The sequence below is a fragment of the Miscanthus floridulus genome, chromosome 16 (genome assembly GCF_019320115.1).
Source record: "Miscanthus floridulus cultivar M001 chromosome 16, ASM1932011v1, whole genome shotgun sequence".
Taxonomy (NCBI): domain Eukaryota; kingdom Viridiplantae; phylum Streptophyta; class Magnoliopsida; order Poales; family Poaceae; genus Miscanthus; species Miscanthus floridulus.
In genome coordinates, this window is record NC_089595.1 from 102223682 (window position 1) to 102246559 (window position 22878).

Consider the following 22878-nt stretch of genomic DNA (forward strand, 5'->3'; position numbering starts at 1 on the left):
TAAATAATCGTCATATTTAATATTAAATATAGATATAATATAGCTAGGCTTCAACTTATTCGAGGCAAGAGGCATTAGTCCACTATTATATTTATTACAAAACATGTAGCCAACGCTACAAACAACCAAAACGAGACAAAAGCACATAAAAACACCACAATACTGAGCAATTCATTTAAAATGACCCCATCAATGGAAAAAGTGAAAAATTGCATTGCCATCAATTTCACTTGTTTGTAATCTATATCTATATTATTTATAATATTAAAGAGCAAATGGATTCTCTCATCTGTCTTTTTTTTACTTTTCATAATGCCCTTGCGTCTCTCGTTGTTTCTTTGGACCCTGACCGACAATTCATGCTCATATTCGAGTTAGAAATGCATATTTTTATGCATCTAATGATACAGAGTTCGATTCTAATACATATTGGAACAATTATACATCATGTTGCAATACATAAGCATATTTGCTTACAACAACAACAATAATAACATAAATATATATAGGAACACATGACGCAACCATTACATAAATCATAGAACTACAACTCTACAAGTCATTCGGGACGTTTGCTAGTAATAAATACAATTTGTAGAAAGAATAAAAAGAGCTAAAATAAATAGGAAAGCTAAAGTTCACTCGTGTGATTTGAGCTTTCCCCTTATTCGAATTTTTTTGCCCAATCAAAGGACGTCACATGGCTTTCTGTCGGTGATATGGACACAGGTACCTCATCGTACGATTATTAGCCCATTACCATTGGAATAGGCCGAAGTTGACGAAGATGAGGTCCATCCGAATCAGGGCGCATCATCAGACGTGCTGGACAAGTAACCTGATGTAAGGAGCTTGGACGCCAATTTCTACAAGATATGATAGTTATTTAGATGTGGATTTTCTTGTAACCAACTAGGAAATATATTTGTAAATCGATCGCTACCGATCGAGCCATAGCATACTTTAGGCTACATGGCATCAGCAATAGTCATCAACAACCTCTTGCAAACTTGAGCACAGAGATAAAAAAAGGTCTACTCCCAACTGGACGTATGATACTATGTACCTGAATCAGTATAAATATGTTTTTCCTGTGCTATCCTTCTGATTCCCGTACGTGATACGCTGATCTGCATTGCCGAGGTCAAAACCTCCAACACCTTATTTCCCAATTCTGACCAGACTATAGTGTTATTCATGTGACGGATGTGGTTGTATCCCATAAATTTGTGGCGTTAAGAAATGTAAGTGATTTGGTCATCTAAGCCCAGATATCATCTAGGATTTGAATAGACAGACAAATTATAGTTGTTATCAATATATACTGGATTTATACTATACTGTACTTATATTAAAGTTACAATCTTATTGTAATTTCTATATAGAATTGTTGTAACCATAGATCTATTTGAAATCCTTTGTTTTATTAAATATGTTATATGTTTGTTTAAAATTTGCTTTTTAATATGTCATATTTTTTAAAAAAATCTGTTTGTATTATAAGATTCGTGTGATGGATATAGTTGTAGAACACAGATTTATATAGCATTAAGAAATCTGCAAATCAATCGGGTAATTGTTCCCCAAAAAAATCGGGTAATAAAATCCACACATCACTTAAGTTTTGTAATAAAAAAGAAAAAGAAAGAAACAAGAAGGATCCGCTAAACATTTGTTTTCTTTGAATCTAAACAATGAAGGCCCAGGAGGAGGCCCACGCGGTTGGGCTGCCCCTCGGCCGAACAGCACCTCGGCTATTCGTTCTCCCCGCGTGCTCTCGAGCAGGGACGAGCGGCCGCGCGGGACGAGCCGCGGGCGGACGATCAGGGACTCGCCGAGACCCGCAGGGGCTTGCCGGGGGAGCTGCTCGCCGGGTCACCGGGGGAGGAGCCCGCTGCGGCACAGGCTCACCGGAGAAGAGGAGGGGGGGGGGGGGGGGGGGGGGGGGGGGGGGGGGGGGGGGGGGGGGAGCGGGAGCTCGTGCCGGAGGAGCGGCTGCCGTCGGGAGGAGCTCGCTCCAGGGGAGGGGATCTTCTCCGGAGCTCGCTCTGCCGCGCGCCCGCGCCGTCGTGAGGAGCTGGGAGCGCCACCGTTGAGAGGAGCTGGGAGCCCGCGCCGCCGTCGGGAGGAGCTGGGAGCGCTCGTTCGGGATTAACTGGGGGCGCGACGACTAGGCTACCACCGCTGGCCGCCGCCGCCGTCGCTCTACGCCAGATGCCAATGTCTTCGCCGGACCTTTCCCCGGAAACGAGCACCCAGCAGGTACCGCCCCTTCTCTTCCCTTCCTGCTGTGCGAAACCGAACAGCATTCAAAGCCTAACCTACCTTGTCTTCCCTGTCTGTTGTGCGAAACCGAGCAGCACTCGAAGCCTAACCTAAGCTATTGGCTATTTGTAATCGGACAACGGGCATGATCTAATTGCAAGTGTATACGTGAATTTTGCCTACTAACTTCGATTTCTTTTGCAAAAAAATTTCGGGTGTACATATGTACACAGTACACCCATGTCTTTACTGGGCCCGCTCCTGTCTTTCAGTTTCAGCTCAAACCTGCACTTCGAACATATATACATTATTAGGAATTTATAGTACGAGTGATATTTTGCATGTCAACAACATTTTCGCAATGCCATAATTTTTTTGTTCTAGCTGACTCTTTTTTTTATATGTAAATGCAGTTGTTTCATATGTAAGACTGTAACCCAAAATTTGTTTTATGTTGGGCAGTAAATTTACGTTCTAGCTGACTCTTTTTTGATTCTGTGGTATCATGCTTTCTGCACATGTCATTTTGATTATTATCAGTTATTTTGTGCAAAGGTGCATATCTTCATGCTATCACTGTACTCACTGAATGGCTTTCTGATTACATTTCAGGTTCATATGGCCTGTGTAATGCAAGGACGTAGGTAAATCTAGATCACTAGATGCACTTCATTGTCCATTAGCTATCGTTCTTTTCACTTTTTTTATTTTTATAAGACATGTTTCTTTACTTAATGTATGTACACCATGTCAGTTGAATGGTTCCTTGCTATTTTATTTTAATTTCATTACAAGATCCTACTTCATTGACTTCCTCAATAACGTGAATGCTAGACATCAATCTAAATAGTCCTGTGAATATTGTTAAACAAACACCATCATTTATAGTTGCACCACACTGTCCAGTGCTAAAGTTTGTTTTGTGAATTATTATCACAGTGCATAGTTAAGTTATTGTATTCTTTTTTACTTTATTGTGATTCAGAGTTGGAGTGGCATACTATGATTCAGATACACGCCAACTTTTTGTGTTAGAAATCTGGGAAGACAGTGCTGGGGAATTTCCTCTGATTGATCTTGGTATGTTCCTCACATAAATAGAAATAAAGTTTGCTTCCTATTTGTTTGGAATATAGACAGAGGGGCTGCTATGGTAAAAAAGACAATTATGTATGTTTTCCAATATGTTCAAAAATTGAACTTTTAGGATTGGTAGAAAATGAAACCATATAGCTGACACTTTGTGATCCTGGTTTTGCATCAGTGAAATTTCAGTCAAAACCAAGCACAATATATGCAAGCACAAAAACGGAAGAAGCACTTTTGTCGGCTTTACAACGAAATGGTATGGCCACAACCACTTCTTCGAACTGATATCTTTAGTTCTCTTTTGATGGTTTTGCATGAAATAATGCAGATGGTAACGATGAGGCTCCTGTTGTGAAGCTCATGAAAAGCTCAACATTCAGCTATGAGCAAGCCTGGCACAGGTTAGCTGCTTTATCTACTGTTCACAAAACCTGGCACTTCTTAAATGTAGTAAGAAGTATTATTTCTGTGCCTTACAATATTCCTTACATCAGTATATAAGGGTTGTCACAATATTGTCTCGATTTGCATAGTACAACATTTACAAATACACTAAATTGCTCGACATGCTTTGTTGGATTGCTCTTGTATTCCTTCTTGAACATGTAGTAACCAAATTCGTCATGGTTTGGTGCAAAATTACTTCACTTTAGTAATATGTATACGGTGATGAGGTTTTGACATTATTAATTTCTAACCGGAATACTCTTTATTAGCTGAACATCTACAACCAAAAATGCTTAGTTGGAGCTATGTGATGACCTATGCTATGACTATCAATTTTCCTTTTGTATATATCTGTATTCAGGGAACTTGTAAGTGAAGAAACAAAATAACAAGCACGATCTCTTCTTGTAAAGTTCATAATTAGTAACCACTATTTTTAGAATATGAATAGCCTAGAATTTGTGGGGTCTAGAATGAAGAGTCTTAGTAGTGGAAGAGTCTAGAATGAAGAGTCTTAGTAGTGGAAGAGTCATGTAACTCCTTTATAAACTCTTGATCAATGAATGGAACAGTGGGGAGAATTCCACTTACATGGTATCAGCTAGGAACCGTTCCTATCCCTCTCCCTAACTCTTCCTCTCCACCCGCCACCTCCTTCTCTTCCTCGTCGTGTCCATGGCCGATGATGATACTCAGGCTGCTGCTGCTCTGGCCGCAGCAACCCCCCTTCCGTGGTCCAATCCGTGGAGCGGCTCCTCCAGATGTGGCCGATGCCGGGCCAAGGCATCCTGGCTATTCATATTCTAATAACCACCAAGCCTCATAGTATTTTTGTTATCTCTCTCAATGACATCTTTAAGCTGATAACTTGATGATGTAATACTTTGTATGCATATCTAAACTGCAGATTGATCTACTTGAAAGTTGCAGCTATGGATGATGGACTCAGTGCAAAAGAAAGGATATGCTTTGTAAGTGATCTTAAATGAGAATCTTGCTACACTAATTGCTACTTACATGTTTCAATTCGTCTCCTGAGATTTCTTTAGAAATATTAATTTTATTGTAAGTACCTGTTAATTGCATCTCTGAGATAAAAAAAAATATCGTTGGACCAATAATGGGCCTGTTCGGCAGGACTGAAAAATACTGTTACGGCTGATTGTTGTGAGAGAAAAATACTGTTCTGGCAGGACGTGAACAGTGATTCTGTGAGAGGAAAAACAAGCCAGCCGGCTGGCTTTAAGCCAGCCGAACACGCTAAATATGTGACTATGTGATCAAGCACTGCAACAAGGATTGCTATTTTCCTCAAAAGGATCGCTATCCTACTGCTTTTTCTCATTCCATTCTAAACTGATATTATCCTACTACTTTTCTCGTTCCATTCTAAATTCAGTCACTGATAACCACTGATTATTCATTATCTTTTTTATCATTCATTTTTCTACTCCCAAATCTTGTTAGCCATTTCTAGTTACGAGATGGAAATATCTTTTTGGTTTACTTGCAGCTTAATTCCATGATGGATCTTGGAAGCGATGTTCAAGTTCGTGCCGCTGGAGGTCTCCTAGCCATATTAGACAATGAGAGACTTCTTGACACCATTGAGCAGATGGAAGGTGGAGCATCCATTGCAATCGATTCTGTGGTACAGATCTCATTTTATCCTTTGATGATATGAGATAAACCGAACACACTGATGTGTTGAGATTTAATTACATCTTATGTCATGGGCAGTCAGCTGGGCTTATGGTCCTGGACGGCAGTATGTCAGATCAGATCCGACCTGACATACTGCTGCCCTGGTCGGCCAGCCCGTAACCAATAGACTGCCCATGACATCTTCCAGTGATAGTCTAGTTTGTAACCAACATAATTTTATATATATATTCTGGAAATATGGACTGAACACATTTTTAACAGGTTGGCATTCTCTTATCTATTTTTTAGTTAGCATTGAACGCCTTGACTTATAATCACAGAGATAAGTTCCTTAAACTCGATGCAACTGCTCATGAAGCACTACAGATTTTTCAAGTAGATAAACACCCTAGTTACATGGGAATTGGAAGGGCTAAAGAAGGGTAAGAATCTTTCATCAAGGATTCAAGTTTTTTGTGGTAGCTTTTGGCTGGTGTCCATTTTTTAATAATATTGACAAACTGCAGGTTCTCAGTTTTTGGCATGCTCAACAAGGTAAAAAACCTCTTTCTTTATTTGCTTCTTTTCTGAAAAGCACTGACTGTGTTTTGAATTTAGTGTGTCACGCCAATGGGAAGACGCCTCTTGAGGTATCTCTTACCTCTGTTAATAATGATTGCAATAATGATAAGCCAAATCTGTATTAACTATTCCTTTTTGGTTTCAGGGCATGGTTCCTACGTCCTATAATTGATATTGATGTCATAAATAATCGCCTCAACACAGTATCCTTACCCACTTTTTCAATTCTTGATGCCCACTAGACACCATTAGTTTTCTGTACTGTTTTCCTAGAAATGGCAGATAACATTCTTTCTTTGCTGTGAAGAAGTAATGTCTGCATTGCGTGAGACTTTAAAGTCTGTCAGAGATGTTCCCCACATGCTCCAGGTTCTAAGTTGGCAATACATACAAATTTTAATGTGGTGTTATTTGTACCTTCTTTGGTTGTGAACTTGTAGTACAATCATAACCCCTTTAGGCCTTTACTATGTCAATATGTCATAGAAAGACCCTTTCAAAGATAAACCGAATATCGATTTTATAGCTTTAATTATGCTCTCTTTATGGAAAACTGGCCTCAAATTCTGCTTCTGAGTTTGTTGGGTCTTGTGGTAGTTTCACCCTACACTTGCTCCCAAATTGTTCCGTGGTCTGATATTTTATTTTGCCCACCCTGTTCTTGCTATAAATATTTTGATTTTAGCATAACATAGTACGCATCTTGTTTCTGATAATGAATAGTGAATGAAGACATTGTTTTGGTTTATAAATGGTAAAAACAAAACCTGATATTGTGCTTATTCTTATAAGTGTCTCCAAGCATGCTGATTCAGGTTTAGAGCTCTTAATACTCATGCCTGATATTTGTTTTTTCTGTAGAAATTCAACTCTCCAAGTTCCTTCTGTACAAGCAGTGATTGGAACACATTTCTTAAGGTACCCCAAAAGTCTTGTTTCGAAATACCTACATTTTAACCTGAAAGATAGAAAACATGTCTTTCTAGATCGTTAGTACTTTTATGCCTTGCATGCTTGTGCAGTGCGGGACTAATAGAAAACTTAAATTTGAAATTCCCTGGTGTCCGCAAGTAGGCATAACACCAAACCATGTTTGTTATATTACTTACTTTAACAGCGTAAATATTAAGATCAGTAGTTAGAATTTCTGGCAGGAAATACCTGAAGAATTTCTCATGTGGATCTTTTGATTATTGCTTCATAGCATTCGTCATGCAACATGTTTTGATTAACGGTGTTGGGAAAGTAAGATTATCAGTCATAGTTGGTGCATGGTTTTTAGCATAATTGCTATGCCTACTCCTCTTGTCAGAACTTCTAGTCTTCGAGTATGTCAAGCTCCTCTATACAACTAGAGTACATAGGACAAACTGTTTGGTTTTAAGGGAAGTGGAACTTAGAATCAGGACCCAATCACTACAACCATGTGTTTTATCACTATCAGTGTCAAGTGTACATTGTAGATTTTTTTTAAAAAAAAAATAAACTCAATCATTTTGAATGAGTTCTTGTTTTTGGCCTTTCTCCTGCCTAGCAAGTTTACTATTTTGCATAAACTATGAATGAAGTGTTATATATTCAGTATGCACATCTGTGTCATCGTAAAAAAATTTCTGTCTTTTCCCCATTTACTTATTGGTATATATACGTTTCCCCCCCTTTTTTCAGTGCATTTGCTCTCTGCTGCATATAAACAAGATTTTTGAAGTAGGAATATCAGAGCATCTGGCGATTAAATTGGCAACATATGAACATTGATTTGATTGGAAAGGTATCAGTTCCAAGGGAGAACCATCAGTTCCACCAATCCAATATTGAAATTTGGACAAGTTTCATGTGGTTATTGTATCCTTTTCCTCATCGTGCATCCTTTATGTTTTCAGGCAAATTCTTCCATTACAGCAGAGTTGGATTACGTGTCAGACCTGGTCAGTTCAAAACTTTGTCAGGTTTCATTTTGATTTGGAAATATTGCGACCTTTTATTTGTATGCTTGATAGAAAAATATGCACAAAAGTATAAATGGTTTGACTGCAAAACTTCTTAAGCATCACTTATTTTTTTATCAGGCAGTGTAATGACCAAGTCTTCTCTCGCTCTCTCTCTAGAGATCTATGTCATATCTTATCTCGTTTTGTGCCAGTGATACATGTATCATTACACATTATACATGATGAACTTCTATAGTGTGATTTTTGGGTACTGTTAAAAAGTTCATGACATAATGATTTGTGAAACTTGTTACTTGAGGATTTAAGCCTGAATAAACAGTATACACTTTGACACATTCTTCTATTAGGCCCAGTCCACTGACCAAGCGCTTAGGTGTCAAATTTGGTTGACACGTTTTTGACTGCAAATAACTAAGCGCATATAAAGTAATGATAAATATATGACACCCTCAGTATCCAGACCGTTGCCTGGGATCGCTAAGATTCGTTTTGACGGCAGGCTGTAAGGTATCCAGACTGTTCAGGAATCTATAGTCTCTATACAAGTCATATATGTATGCATGTAAGGTTATCTGCACGATTTAGGGCTAGAAGTAAAACAAAATGGCTGGAGTTTGTATAATTTAAGTTTATATCTAATTGATCCCTTTCCTTTGTCAAAGTCAAGTTTATTTCTATTTTCTGCTTTCTGGACTATTAATCCTGTTTGGGCCCACGCATGGAGGACCTTTTTTATGCTTTTGAAAATGCATTGGAAACTCACAAAGTCACGAACATATTTTGTCTCATAGCTGTTCATATTTCATACAGACATGGAGAGAGCTATCTTAAGGGATTTAGTGTGTCGCGTCCTTCAATTTCTACCTCAACTGACAAAAGCAGTGAACTTTGCAGCAGAACTTGATTGGTATGTATGCTTTTACTGGGTATACAAATAGTATAGACATCTTACTGACAGTACATCAGTTAATGTGCTCTTCTTGATACTGTTACATCAGTATTTTATCATTAGCAATTGTTGCCCGCCAAAACAATTATGTGAGGCCCATCTTAACTGAAGATTCAATACTCGAGATACATAATGGCAGGTTAGTATTTATTTTGTTGATTTACAAATTCCATGATAGTTAGCTAGTCTTTAGTTTTACAATGTCTACAACCTAAACTTACTCCAGCAGCATTTGGACATGCTTTGCAGGAAATGACTGTTGATACCTTTGTTCCAAATGATACCAAAATTCGTGATGCAGGTGAATAGTGTGCGAGATTTATGAACCTTCATTCTTTTGGCACCTAGAATTGTTGCAAAACTTCTGACATAAGATTTTTTTAATTTAGGAAGAATAAACATAATAACTGGGCCCAACTACTCAGGAAAAAGCATTTACATTAAGCAGGTAATTTACTTTTACAATACTTCCTCTCTTATAACAAAACAAATTATAGGAAAGATCAATTTGCATTGGATATCTGCTTTCAGGTGGCCTTGATAGTTTTTCTTGCTCATATTGGAAGCTTTGTTCCTGCTGATTCTGCTATTGTTGGATTGACAGATAGGTTGGTCTAACATATAAGCACTTTCCTTGTATGTCACATGGTTTATATGTTAGAAAAGATTATGTATTAAGGTTGTAGACCAAAAAGCATATGTATGTACACACATGGGTTTGGACCAAACCTTGACATGCTCAAGAATCTTTTGCAGGATATTCTGTGCAATGGGAAGCAAATCCATGACAACCGAACAGTCAACTTTTATGATTGACTTACATCAAGTTGGAACAATGCTCAGGTATCGTGGTAGTGACCCTGAAGCTTGTGGTCTCATCTTTCAGCTGTAGGTTTGATGCTCAATTTGTTTTTCAGGCATGCAACATCAAGGTCATTGTGTTTGTTGGACGAATTCAGTAAGGGCACTCTAACGGAAGGTGAGAGTGGGACCACAGTAAATCTAACTCCTTTCTGTTTATCCTCAACATGGCTCAAGATTACATGGTTTGTTTTTCTTTCCTGATTATTTGTAGATGGCATTGGTCTGCTTGGAGGTACTATCAGTCATTTTGCAAACTATGATGCCCCCCCCGAAGGTTAGATAGCTATCTTGGGAAATGTTGTTTTAGAAATTCAATCTGATAGGTTTGCCAGTCTGGTCTTGTGGGCTTCCTTTCAATCACTTTGAATTTGTGAACTTCATTGCATGATTTGGTTAGCTCAAATTTTCTGCATTCTATTTGTTCTTATATTTTCCTCCTGATTCTTTTCAGTCCATTTAGTAAATTGATTTCATTTTCTGCTTAAGTAGAGAATTGAGCTGTGAATGTTAAAAAAAACGACTAAGACTAGAAAGGCAGATTTTAGAAATTGATAGTACTGTTGGGCTGTAATGTATAAAAAAAAAGGGCGTACCCAGTGCAGAGAGCTCCCGCTCTGTGCGGGGTCTGGGGAAGGGTGTCAGTGGCAAGCCTTACCCTCGCCTGTGCAATGCGACGAGACCGCGACTCGAACCCAGGACGTTCCGGTCACAGGCGGTAAGACTCTACCGCTTGCACCAGGCCCGCCCTTCGTTGGACTGTAATGTATATGAATAGGAAAAAGTTATCAGATCAGTTTCTCAAATCATATCATTTCCCCCCTGTTCCTTCCATATCTATTTCATTCAATGATGCTTTTGCACGAAAAAAGCATTTTGACATTACATTTCTCAGGCATGAGTAAAATTATTGTCCATGCACATGCAAATTCTTGGCATATTAAATGTGACTGATTAGTTTGATCAATGAGTAAAAAATACATCAATTAGACATTGTTGGCACCTTGACACCTTGAATTCCTTCTGTATTGTGGAAGGAATTATGTGGTTTTGTGTCACACCTGTGGCCCTACATCCTGTAACATATTAACCATATAATAACTTGTTTTCTATATCGTTTGCTATACTGGATGGGAACAAAATAAATTGGTGTAATTGCTGATTGACTCTTGTAGATCTCGTAAATGGCTTACCCATACATGGATGGCCAATGTATTCTATGATGCTTGAAACTAGCTAGCCCAGCATCAAAATTGACCAGTTCAGTATGTTGCGACATTGTCTAATTATTGCAGGTCCTTTTGTCAACACATCTGACAGAGATCTTCACTGAGAACTACCTACCACAGGTTAATAGTCAATGTCCATTTGCTGATGCATAGAAACAATTATTTTGTTTTTCAGTCAGTCTTGTGTAGTCCTGTTCATAACAACAAGAAATCTGAGACATTTGCAGTCTGAACATATCAAATGTTATACCATGAGTGTTCTGAATCCTGATGGACAGACGGGCAATGAAGATATCATATTCCTTTATCGGTAACTTGACAAGAAACCATGCATGCTTTATTCTTGTTCCTGTTTTGTTTTCCTTGTGTACTAATTACTTAATTTGTAATGCACATGATGAAGGCTTGTACCTGGGCAAGCTCTCTTAAGCTTTGGTAAGCTTACGTACTGCATTTCCAACAATTGCTATGGATCCTTTTGAATCAGTTACAAGGTAACATTTTTTTTGCCTTGCAGGTCTGCATTGTGCATGGCTTGCTGGTACGTACCTGGACGAACTTCTAATCACCCGGCATGTAATGATAACACGATTACTTTTTCAGTGAAACCATAAACTACTTTACTATTTTGTTCAGATTGGTATTGTTGTCATTGTTTTGCTTCAATTAAAAGTTGTGGTCATAGTGAAGTGATTGACATGTTGACGTGCCATGTAAAGAAGTTCCATCGAAGCGAGCAAATAAAAACAAGGGAGAAAAAAGAATTAAAAAAAAGAGTCTGTCTACCCAACAACCATGTGTTTTATACAGTTTCAACACATGAATTTTTTTACACCATAGAATTAAGATCCAACAACATTCATCCTCCTTCTAACTCTAGCATTCTTCTACCTTCGGCCTTCTCCCCTAGATAATCATAAATCACAAGATAATAGATCCACATATCATAAGAAATAATTTTTTTCTATGCAAGGACAAAAAAAAAAACAAATCACATCCAGATCTGATCGGAGCCATACGACATGACTGACGGAACGCGCGTATAGGCCTGCCCCCAGCATGGAGGTGAGCTACAATGGCTTGACGTAGACACGCACGGACGGACACGAAGCGCTTGAGATGGGCATGCATCCTTCCTTCTCAACACGCGACTTCAAGACCCTACTGGCTTGTGCGCCCATGTGACGATAAGAGGCCACCATGCAACCGGGCACGTAGTTGTACGTGACTGCTTCTTGAGACGACATCGGAAATGCGACCATATGTGTTTTTTTTTATCATAGGTGTTGTACAAAGAAAATCTATATTTTTTTTATGCTAAAACACATGTGTTATATAGTTTTTTTTTTTAAAAAAAAAGGCATCCGTCTCGATAGGTCTGCAGGAATCCAGAGCCCTACAGTAGAGCCGTGTGGGGATGCATAATTAGCCAGCTTCCTTCGGAACGGCGGTTCGCCCACCTAATTATACGCATCACACGCCTATAAAGCCAACAAACCCGGTGGAGGGGCTCCTGCATCCTGGTCAAGTCTTATCCGCCTCTCGCCTCCAACCGCGTGCGCTCCACGCCTCCTCCAGGAAAGCGAGAGGTGAGCACAGCCCCCCTTTCCCCTCCCTTCAATTCACATTCGTCGTCGTCGTCGTCGTCTCGTTCTTAGCCCTAGGATTTGGGGATCTGGAGGGGTTCGATCGCTTTTTGCCGCGAATCGGCTCTGGTATAACCAACGGATCTCGGATCGTTGTCTTCAGAAGGTCCCTAGTTTTGCGATGTGTTAGTTTTTGTCCTATGATTCTTAGAGATAGAGGGGATGGTTGTTCACGACCTCTGGGCTTCGGGGCGGTTGTTGAATTGATTGGATCTGTTCGGGATGCTGAGCAGCTGGGTTTTTCGGGGGAATTTTTATGTTGTGAGGTCACTCTGTCGAATCATGGGTTTCGACCCGATTCGTAGGCGTGCTCCCTGTTTTGGGTGGGAAGTAGGCGTATTTGTAGTGTTTGGGCTTCGATTCATGAGAGAGAAGATCTGGGATGGGATTTGAGGAAATCTGAACATTTGTCTAGCGCGTTTCTAGATCTATTGTCCAGCTGTTATATTATATTGTTCAGCTGTTATATGAGAGTGATTTTGGAACCCTGGGGTATGTTTGACCGAGTATGGTGTGGATGATTGTCCGTAACTTGCTGATCGCTACCGTCCTATCTCTGCATCATCAATCTGTTTACTTCTCAAATGTTTCGGCTTGTGTAGCATGTGATTGATAGTATGATTTTGGCAGCTTCTGCTTAAGATCAACAAATCAAAGCGTGATCAGCTCGGTGCCAATCAAACCTCAACAACCAAGTTTCATGTCTGATCTCGACGTCACGCTTCCATCTGCCTTTGGTATGCTCATTACTTTTCACATCCATGATTCCATGTTTTCTTGCGTTGTGGTTTAGCATAGCATGTTCTAGTTTCCTGAATACATTGATGACATGACATGCACGAATTTCATCTTGAGTTTGGTTCTTTTTGATGTATTCATGTGTGCATGCGAATCTGATGGTGTGGCATCATCTCTGATAGATCCGTTTGCTGAGGCAAATGCTGAGGACTCTGGTGCTGGTCCCGGAACAAAGGATTATGTGCATGTGCGCATCCAGCAGCGCAACGGCAGAAAGAGTCTGACTACAGTCCAGGGACTGAAGAAAGAGTTCAGCTACAACAAGATCCTCAAGGATCTCAAGAAGGAATTCTGCTGCAATGGTACTGTAGTCCAGGATCCAGAGCTAGGCCAGGTAAGATGCGAGAGTGATACGATTCAAATTCACAAAATGAAATGGTACCTGCTGGCTGTGGGTATACTGATGATGTGTTTGTCCTCTACAGGTCATTCAGCTCCAAGGTGATCAGCGCAAGAATGTCGCTACTTTCCTAGTTCAGGTATTCAGAATCTTCAGAGCTGAACTGAATACTGTTTTAGCAGACTCATAAATGTTGCTTCTGTTTATACTAATCATGTAAATGTTACTTGTCTTGGTAGGCTGGGATTGCAAAGAAAGAGAACATCAAGATTCACGGGTTCTAAGGGACCTGTAAATGCTTGTGGCCTATATTGTGCGCCTCCACATATTGGGAAGCTTGAAGCAGCGACAATTACTAGTCATTGCTTTCTTATATAAGAACATATAAGAAGAACTATTGCCCTATTGTCAAGTGTGTCTTGCTTGATGCAAGTTGTGTTTTCGTCTCATTGTTATGTGCGGCCAGCATATGTGTATGTCTTGTACTATGGGTTATTGCCAACTTAATAAGAGTACTCCCTGTTTGGCTATAAGCGCTGATGTTTTGTCTCGTGCACTTGTTCTGAGTTGGTTTTTATTTGTAACTAGGTAGCAACGGGTAACAAACTTATATTTTAAGTTTTTCACATAAATATGCTACAAAACACGGTGCCAATTTTCATACAAAACAGTATATTTTCATAGATATTCATGCCACTGAAACATGTAAATGTTTTCTTAAAAAAAGAAGCATCTAAATGAGGCATTCTTGCCTCAACATCATCAACCTACTTCAAAAAAAAAAAACATCATCAACAATACTACTAAGATGTTTTTGATAGGTATACTCTCAAAAATAGTTGCTCTTACAAGCAAATGTAAGGGACGGATAAAGGGTCTAGAAGCTGAATAGCCAGAAGTAAAAAAAAGTCCCTATGATTGTTCAAACACACCGGTTACATGTCAGAGCGAGTGGTCAACCGTGTTCTTTTATTACACTGTTTTATTTACTAATATAGAGATACAAACAAAAAAATATGATCGAAGCTCTTAACTTCAGGATAATAGATAGCCTAAGCTGTAGAGTTCTCATCCTTCTGACAATGGTGAGCAGCACTTGAACACTCTGATCCAGCCTTCTTAATTGACAAGGTTGGCAGCATGTACACAAGCTTCGACTTCACTTTCTTAACTTCGACCTGCTCACTCTTGCAACTTCTGACCAACACCACCGGATTGCTCTACCTTCTCGGTGCCTGCATCCTTGGTTCCTGACACCGCTGCATCTGTCTCACCAGTCCCCTGAGTGCTCCTCGCCTCTACAACAACCGCTGGCACCATATACAGATTAATAGAGTGGCCCCTCTCGATCTTACTGTCATCTCTCGTCTTCTCCTCCTCCATTGCTATCGAAGATTAACTCCTACTAACTCCGGTTCCTCCATCTGATATGGGGATAAATAACTCCCAGAACCCTGGCTATCTATTCAACAATCTATCCACAAACTATCAGCAAGAAAGGGGATTGTAAAACATTATTACAAACAAAAATCACATATTTAGATCCAGAGAAGCAAAGAACAAACCACAAAGTTACCTGTAATACAAAATCAGAGAAACCAAGGAAGCACTTGGCTGCTGCTCCTTCTTGGTCGTCGTCCGTAGGTGTACTGTTGTTGACTTAGTTGGTCCTGAAACTGAATGGCTAGCCACTTAGTACCGTCCTTTCCAGGTTCCATTAGTGGTTATAAGCGAGTAGCATCACATGAATTGCTAGAGGAATATGAGAAACAGTGTTCTGTGTAGCAGCAAACTGAAGAACTAATTGAGTCTAACCCACTCAGCCGTGCCCTCTACAAACCACAGTAACCAGACCAAACCGGCCACTACCGGGCTGGGTTGAAAGACCAACAAATCAATGTAAACCATGAGTGGACACTGCAGCCTATAAAAAAATTGAATGTCTGATCATACAACAAAACTATGATTGATTTTGCAGAGTCTGTTAGTTGATCTCCACCAATAGGCCCAACGGCGGCCTATTGGGCCCTATCTCTGCTCCCTGATCGGGGGAGCCCAACCCTAATTCGGTTGGTGGGCCCCTGTCGCCCAGCACACATAAAAGGAAGGTGGGGGCGAGGGCTCGGACTACGAGGTTCAACGGAGCCGCCATCCACCTACAGACAAACCCTAAAACCGATCTAAAGTCGTGCTGGAAGCGACGGGATGTGCCCCACCATCGCCGTCGTCCCTACAGGTCTACACCGGCCCCTCTGGACCACCACTGTACCTCGCCACCGAGCCGGAGCTGCCTCGACATCGGTGTCCGCGAGGTCACGAAGCTATTGTCCACGGCGGATCTACGGGTTAAACACAGAGGTACCAATCCTACGATCCTAACAATGGTACCAGAGCAGGTTACCTCTGTGTATTCCTGTGTATCCCTAACCCTAACCGGGTAAAAGCAAAAGAAAGAGAGACCGGCTCACGGTCTACCGGTCATCACCGCCACCGCGCGTGGGGGAAAGGAGCCGCACCGTTCGACGGCGCACGGCAAAAGTAAAGAAAAGAACAGATCCTTTCGGATCAGAGAAGAAATAGGGCCCTAGGCTCACAGAGCCGAAACCCTAACCCTAGAACGGGGATAATCTGTTCCGGTAAACAAGGGAAAAGAAAAGAAATAAAAGAAAACAGAACCTAACCCTAGATCCATTCGGATGTCAAAGAAAAGAAAGGAAAAACAGAAAAGAAAGGGGAAAAGAACAGGGTCGGCATACGAACCCTAAACCTAACCCTAGAACGGATCCTCATCCCTAACCGGTTGAATCCGAGAAGAAACAAAAGAAATCAAAGAAAAGAAAAGAAAGGAATCAAAGAAACCCTAACCCTAATCCCCTCCTTCGGTTCGGTTCGGATAAGAGGAAAGCGAGATCCAAATCGAAAAGAAGGGGGTGGGAAAGGAGAAAGGGAAGGGGACGGATCCACCCTCGCCGGCGCGGGAAAAGAAGAGCCAGAATAGCCTTGGCCGGCGCGGGAGAAGATAGGCCGAACCGGGGCTGCTGCTCGCCGGGCTCGGCAAAGGGGGCACCGCGGCCAGGCCACTCGACGGCGGCGCGCTCACCCGTCGGGGAGCACGCGCGCCGGCGAGGGGGCCGGCGATGGCGCCGTGGCTCGCTGCTCACTCCCGCTCGGTGTCCTCTCGGTGGCTGCGGCTGCGCTGAGGTAGAGAGAAGAGAGAGCGGCGAGCGAAGAGAGAGAAGGGCAAAGGGAGAATGAGCTAGGTTTTCGGCCGACGCGGCCGCTCTGGTTGCTTTTGATCGAGCGAAACGGCCGGGCGACCGTCGGATGTGATCCGACGGCGGAACGCGTTTGGGCCAAACTCAGCCTAGGCAGGAGCGAGCGCCGGGCCGCTTTCCCGGCCCAGGCCCAGGTTGCGGCCTGGGCGCGGGGGTGAGCGCGGGACTGTGCGCGTGCTGGAGTGGGCTGAACCGATTTTGGCCGTTTTGGGCCGAGAAAGAAAGAGATATAGCCTGTTTACATATTTTCTTTTTCCAGGAAAATTGAAAAAAATGCAAATTGGCTCAAAAAGAATAATAGAAAAGGTATTTTACCTGTGGGTAAAATTCAAGAAATTGAGCATATGTTTTCCGCTGCGAAAGAAAAGTACATCCTCCAGTGATTTTGAACCGACATGATATTTAACTGGAGAAAAGAAAAGATTTTCCAGAAAATGTTTATTCCCTGGAAATTGATTAATGGATTAAAGAAAATATAAAAAGCAATTTTCCCTGTGGGTAAAATTCAAGAAAAGCAGAAGTTTTTCCATAGCTAGAGAAATTATTTATTCTCCAGTTAATTTATACCAACGTGGTATTTAATTGGAGAAAAAGAAAAGTTTTCCGCTGCTAAAGAAATTGTTGATTCTCCAGTTATTTTGAACCAATGTGGTATTTAATTGGAGAAAAGAGATTTGTCATGGATTATGATGTTGTTATTTTCTGACCAACGTTGTTAATAACAATATCGTAATTTTAATGATTTATGCATTGATTCTACTTCTGCCCAACGGTGATGTAGAATTAGTGTATAAGAACAGATGTTAATTTTAATGATTTATGCATTAATTCTACTTCTGCCCAACAGTGATGTAGAATTAGTGTGTAAGAACAATTGTGAAAGTTAAAGATTTATGCATTAATTCTATTTCTGCCCAACGGTGATGTAGAATTAGTGTATAAGAATAATTGTATGTTTTGATTTTGACCAACGTTGGAATTAAGGCATGCAAATGATGTTATTTCTATGTTAAGAAAAGTTTTAACCTGGTTTTTCATCTTGTTTGAGGTGGACTGGGTAGTCACCTCACCGTGTTCCACTGAGTTTGTGGCACCGGTGAGGGAGACAAAAGATGCCACTTGGGCAACTAAAGAAAGGGATTTTGAATCCTAAAAGATATCCTATGGCTTTTGAGCATAGAAAGTGGGTCACTACCAGCAAGAAATGTTTGGCTGTGATAAAGAACATGATTGAACCCACAATTATGGGCTTAATCCTAGAATGTGACACGGTCACCAAGTACTTCGATAGAATAAAGAGTCAGTTCACTGACACTTCAAAGACATATGCTACTCAGTTGATAAAGCAGCTGGTGACAGAGTGTAACTCTGGAAATGGTGGCATAAGAGAGCTCACGATGCGTTGTCGAAATTATGGCACTATCGTTCAGGCCATATTTCAAGGGGGAGAATGGAAAGACAAGTTAATAATGATATCCTTCCTCCATTAGAGCTCTCAGTTTTAGAACAAAGGAAAGTATGTAAAAAAAATTAAGAAAAGATGACAAACGAAGCGTAGGAATTCTACAGATTATTCACACAGACATCTGTGATCAGTTTCCTATAAAGAGTGTGGATAGTTATGATCCATTCACAGATGATTACTCCCATTATGACTATATTTATCCAATCAAAGAAAGAAAAGATGTATTGGATAAATTTAAGATATTAAAGATTAAAGACAGTCAGGTCTGACCGTGGTGGAGTACTACGGTCGGCATACCCTAAAAGAATGGTATAGTAGCTCAGTATTCAATACCGGGCAAACCTCAGCAGAATAAAGTAGCTAAAAGAATCAATCGTACCCTGATGGATATGGTGGGCAGTATGATAAGTTACTCCACCTTACAGTTGAGCCTGTGGATGGAGGCGTTAAAACCTCCATTCATATTCTCAATAGAGTATCAAGAAAGTCGGTGCTCAAAACACCGTATGGGTTGTGGACAGAAAGAACACCCTCACTTAACCACTTGCGTGTGTGTGGGGAGCCCTGCTGAGGCTAAAGTGTTTAACCCAAATATTGAGAAGTTATATCCCAAAACAGTAAGTTGTCATTTATTTGGCTACACAGAAAAGTCAAAATGTTTTCGTTTCTACCGTCCAGAGAGATATACAAAGTTTGTGGAAACGAGACATGCTGTCTTCCTAGAGGACGAATTGATGAAGGGGAGCATGGTAGCTCGAGAAATTGACCTTAAAGTGAAGCGGGTGTAAGCGCCCACTCCAATGATTCATGAGCCAATTTTCTCACTACCTGTTGTAGCTGCACCGACAGTGCTAGATACTATGGTGCCAGCACCTGTTGTTATTTCACCTATGGCAACAATGAATGAAAATGAGGAACCTGTTCTTCAGGATTCTATAGAACCTATTGCCATACATGAGGGGGAGCAACAACAGCCTCAAACAAAAGATGTGCCAAAAGTGGAGACCCCTAAAAGGTCTCAAAAAGTTAGAAAATCAGCTATTTCTGCTGATTATGAAGTGTATAACACTAAGTAATTTCAAATGGAGGATGATCCCACCTCATTTGAAGAAGCCATGAGAAGTGATCATTCATCAAAGTGGCTTGAGGCCATGGAAGATGAAATAAAAACAATGAATGTCAATAAAGTTTGGGATTTGGAAATAATTTCTAAAGGAGTCAAAACAGTAGGCTGTAAATGGGTCTATAGAACAAAGCTTGGCTCTCAAAGAAATATAGAAAAATATAAAGCGCGACTTGTGGCAAAAGGCTATATGCAAAGAGAAGGAATTGATTACAATGAGACATTTTCTCCAGTCTCATGTAAAGTTTTCTTCAGAATCATAATGGCATTAGTGGCACATTACGATTGAAAATTACATCAGATGGATGTAAAGACGGCATTTCTCAACGGAGACTTGGAGGAAAATGTTTACATGGCATAACCGAAAGGTTTTGTCATGGAAGGAAAAGAACGAATGGGATGCCGCCTAAAGAAATCCATTTATAGATTAAAGCAAGCTTCAAGACGGTGGTACTTGAAGTTTGATCAGTCAATAAAGAATTTTGGGTTTTAAAAGAGAATGTAGAGGACAATTGTGTCTATGCAAAGTTTAAGAATGGGAAGTTTATCTTCCTTGTCCTGTATGTAGATGATATCTTACTTGCTAGTAGTGATGTCAGTCTACTACTGGAGACAAAGAAATTTGATATAAAAGATCTTGGCGAAGCCTCGTTCGTTCTAGGGATCGAGATTCACCAAGATAAAAGAAAAAGGGTATAAGGACTGCCACAAAAGGCATACATGGAAAAGATCTTAAAGAAATTCAGTATGCACAAATGTAGTCCCTCACCTGCTCCTATAGTCAAGGGCGACAGATGTGGGGATTTTCAATGCCCTAGGAACCAATATGAGCTCAATCGATAAAGTGAAAGTGGTTCCATATGCTTCAGCTGTCGGAAGCTTGCAACATGCTCAAGTATGTACGCGCCCTGACTTTGCATTTGTTACCGGGTTTTACTTGGTAGATTCCAGAAGAATTCTGGAATGGAACACTGAAATTGATAAAGAAAGTCTTGCGTTTTTTGCAAGGAACGAAAGGCCTCATGATGACATTTAGAAGATCTGATTCACTCCACATGGTGGGATATTCAGATTCTGATTATGCGAGAGTGAATGCATATCCAGACGTGGATTTTCTATCATCTCGCAAAGGGGAGCTATTTCATGGAAAAGCTCAAAACAAATTGTCACTACATCGTCCACAATGTATGATGTTTTGTAGCATGCTATGAGGCAACGGGCAGGTGAACTAACTAACGAAGTTCATACCCGGTTTGAAGGTGGTTGACGACATCTATAGACCACTAAAGTAATACTGCGATTATAATCTGGCAGTACAGGATGCTCACAACATAAGTCAAGTGGTGCTGCCAAACACATTGACATGGAGTATTATGTTGTGAAAGATAAAGTCCGGAATCAAGTCATAAATCTTGAGCATATAAGTAAAGAAAGGATGCTCGTGGATCCGCTTACAAAAGGCTTACCACCTAACATGTTCAGAGGACATGGTGTTCAGAGAACATGTAGCTAGCTTGGGTTTAAGGGAAAGCCTAAAATATTCCTGGACAAAAGAAGGCCCAAAGATAAGTATCTATTTCAGAACAGAGTAGTGAGTTGTAGCTGTTAAGTCTATCGGCAATGGACCGTGACGATGAGACATGCTCTATGAGCTAATCTGTAATGAAATGAACAAAAGCAAATGACATGAAAGTGAAAGATAGAATGAGATCAAGGGGGAGAATGTTAGTTGATCTCCACCAATAGGCCCAACGGCCTATTGGGCCCTATCTCTGCTCCCTGATCGGGGGAGCTCAACCCTAATTCGGTTGGTGGGCCCCTGTCGCCCAGCACACATAAAAGGAAGGTGGGGGCGAGGGCTCGAACTACGAGGTTCAACGGAGCCGCCATCCACCTACAGACAAACCCTAAAACCAATCTAAAGTTGTGCTGGAAGCGACAGGATGTGCCCCACCATCGCCGTCGTCCCTACAGGTCTACACCGGCCCCTCTGGACCACCATTGTACCTCGCCACCGAGCCGGAGCTGCCTCGACATCGGTGTCCACGAGGTCACGAAGCTATTGTCCACGGCGGATCTACGGGTTAAACATAGAGGTACCAATCCTACGATCCTAACAGAGTCCAATTAACAGGGACCAATGAATCTTAGATAGCATACACGAACGAAGTGATCAATACCAATTTAGACATGCAAATATTGTCCGGGCAATAGAGTGTAAGTTAAATAAGCAAGAAAAGGGTTCTTTGCGTATTCCTGTAAATCTTTATTTTATTCAATTCTAATCCAATTAATCCAACCAGACCAAACAACAACAAATTTAGTCATCTATTCATAATTCTCAGGACACCGCCTAGTCCAACACAAGTTTCTGTCTGCCGCCCCCCCCCAATTAATTATTATAATCATAGGCTTTTAGAAATGCATGGCTCATGCTAAAGTAAAAAATTCTTGAATTAGTCAGAATCTATAAAGTACCAATGCTCGTTGACAGAACAAATTATCCTACACAGCCTAGAATGCCGCAACCTCCACGGCCTCCGCGACGTTGACAGGCTCCTCAACCATATGTAGCCGACCGTGGTCGTGAGGTCACAGGCATCACCTCATGCCACGCCATGCTCTGCTGCAGGAGTGAGAGGGGAGAGGGGCGCAGGAGGAGGAGGAGGACCGTGACAGCCTACCAGGCTGCATTTGGTTGAGAGGGCGTCGTCATGCAGCCACAGCGGAGCTGCCACTCCACGAGGGATCGAGACGCATCCTCCCATGGATCCGAGCGTTGCCAGCAAAGAGGGATAGGACGCGCACGCCGCAGCTGGATTTGGATTTAGGTGAGGCGGCGATAGAGCGATTGAGGTACAACGACGGCTGATGGGAGGACGCGGTGAGGCTGTGGCAAACGGGGATGGGGACGCGAGGCAAGGTGGGCGGCGACGCACGGAAGAGGACAGAGGAGGGCAGGAGGCGGTGGATGGGGAGGGCCGGAGCCCGGCGGGACAGTGCGAGGCGAGGTGGGCGAGTGCGCCCGAGCGAGTGGCCCACATGTCGGGTCCTCTTGGTATTTTTTAGCTGTAGATGTAGCGCATATTTTTTTAAAAGTAAAGACAGGAGCTTTGCCGCTCAATTAGAAGGAAGAAGAATTCTATCTACAAGGACATCCATGGTACCAGACACCACCGGCCATAGGACCAAAAACACAATTAACCACCGCTC

The 22878-nt window shown here is 41.4% G+C and overlaps 1 protein-coding gene and 1 pseudogene across 3 annotated transcripts; both read left to right on the forward strand.

Annotated features, from left to right (window-relative positions):
• The first annotated feature begins 1967 nt into the window (after positions 1-1967).
• On the forward strand, positions 1968-11777 carry LOC136511146 (DNA mismatch repair protein MSH5-like; annotated as a pseudogene).
• Positions 11778-12459: 682 nt separating this feature from the next.
• Positions 12460-14335, forward strand: LOC136511596 (protein translation factor SUI1 homolog). Of its 3 annotated transcripts, none has more exons than XM_066505638.1 (5): positions 12460-12607; positions 13295-13401; positions 13585-13796; positions 13888-13941; positions 14042-14335. In XM_066505638.1, the coding sequence occupies exons 2-5, from the start codon at positions 13365-13367 to the stop codon at positions 14084-14086; spliced, it is 348 nt and encodes a 115-aa protein (XP_066361735.1). In that variant the 5' UTR covers positions 12460-12607; positions 13295-13364; the 3' UTR covers positions 14087-14335. The 3 variants fall into 3 exon arrangements, with proteins under 3 accessions (XP_066361735.1, XP_066361736.1, XP_066361737.1); XM_066505639.1 differs by having other exon boundaries at positions 12594-12733; XM_066505640.1 differs by lacking the exon at positions 12460-12607 and adding an exon at positions 12747-12770.
• Positions 14336-22878: the final 8543 nt, after the last annotated feature.

Bases quoted from the DNA above. Each gene is read 5' to 3' on its own strand.
- LOC136511596 (XM_066505638.1), top strand. From the start codon at position 13,365: ATGTCTGATCTCGACGTCACGCTTCCATCTGCCTTTG. The intron at 13,797-13,887 runs GTAAGATGCGAG...TGTCCTCTACAG, and splicing joins AGGATCCAGAGCTAGGCCAG to GTCATTCAGCTCCAAGGTGA. The intron at 13,942-14,041 runs GTATTCAGAATC...TTGTCTTGGTAG, and splicing joins TCGCTACTTTCCTAGTTCAG to GCTGGGATTGCAAAGAAAGA.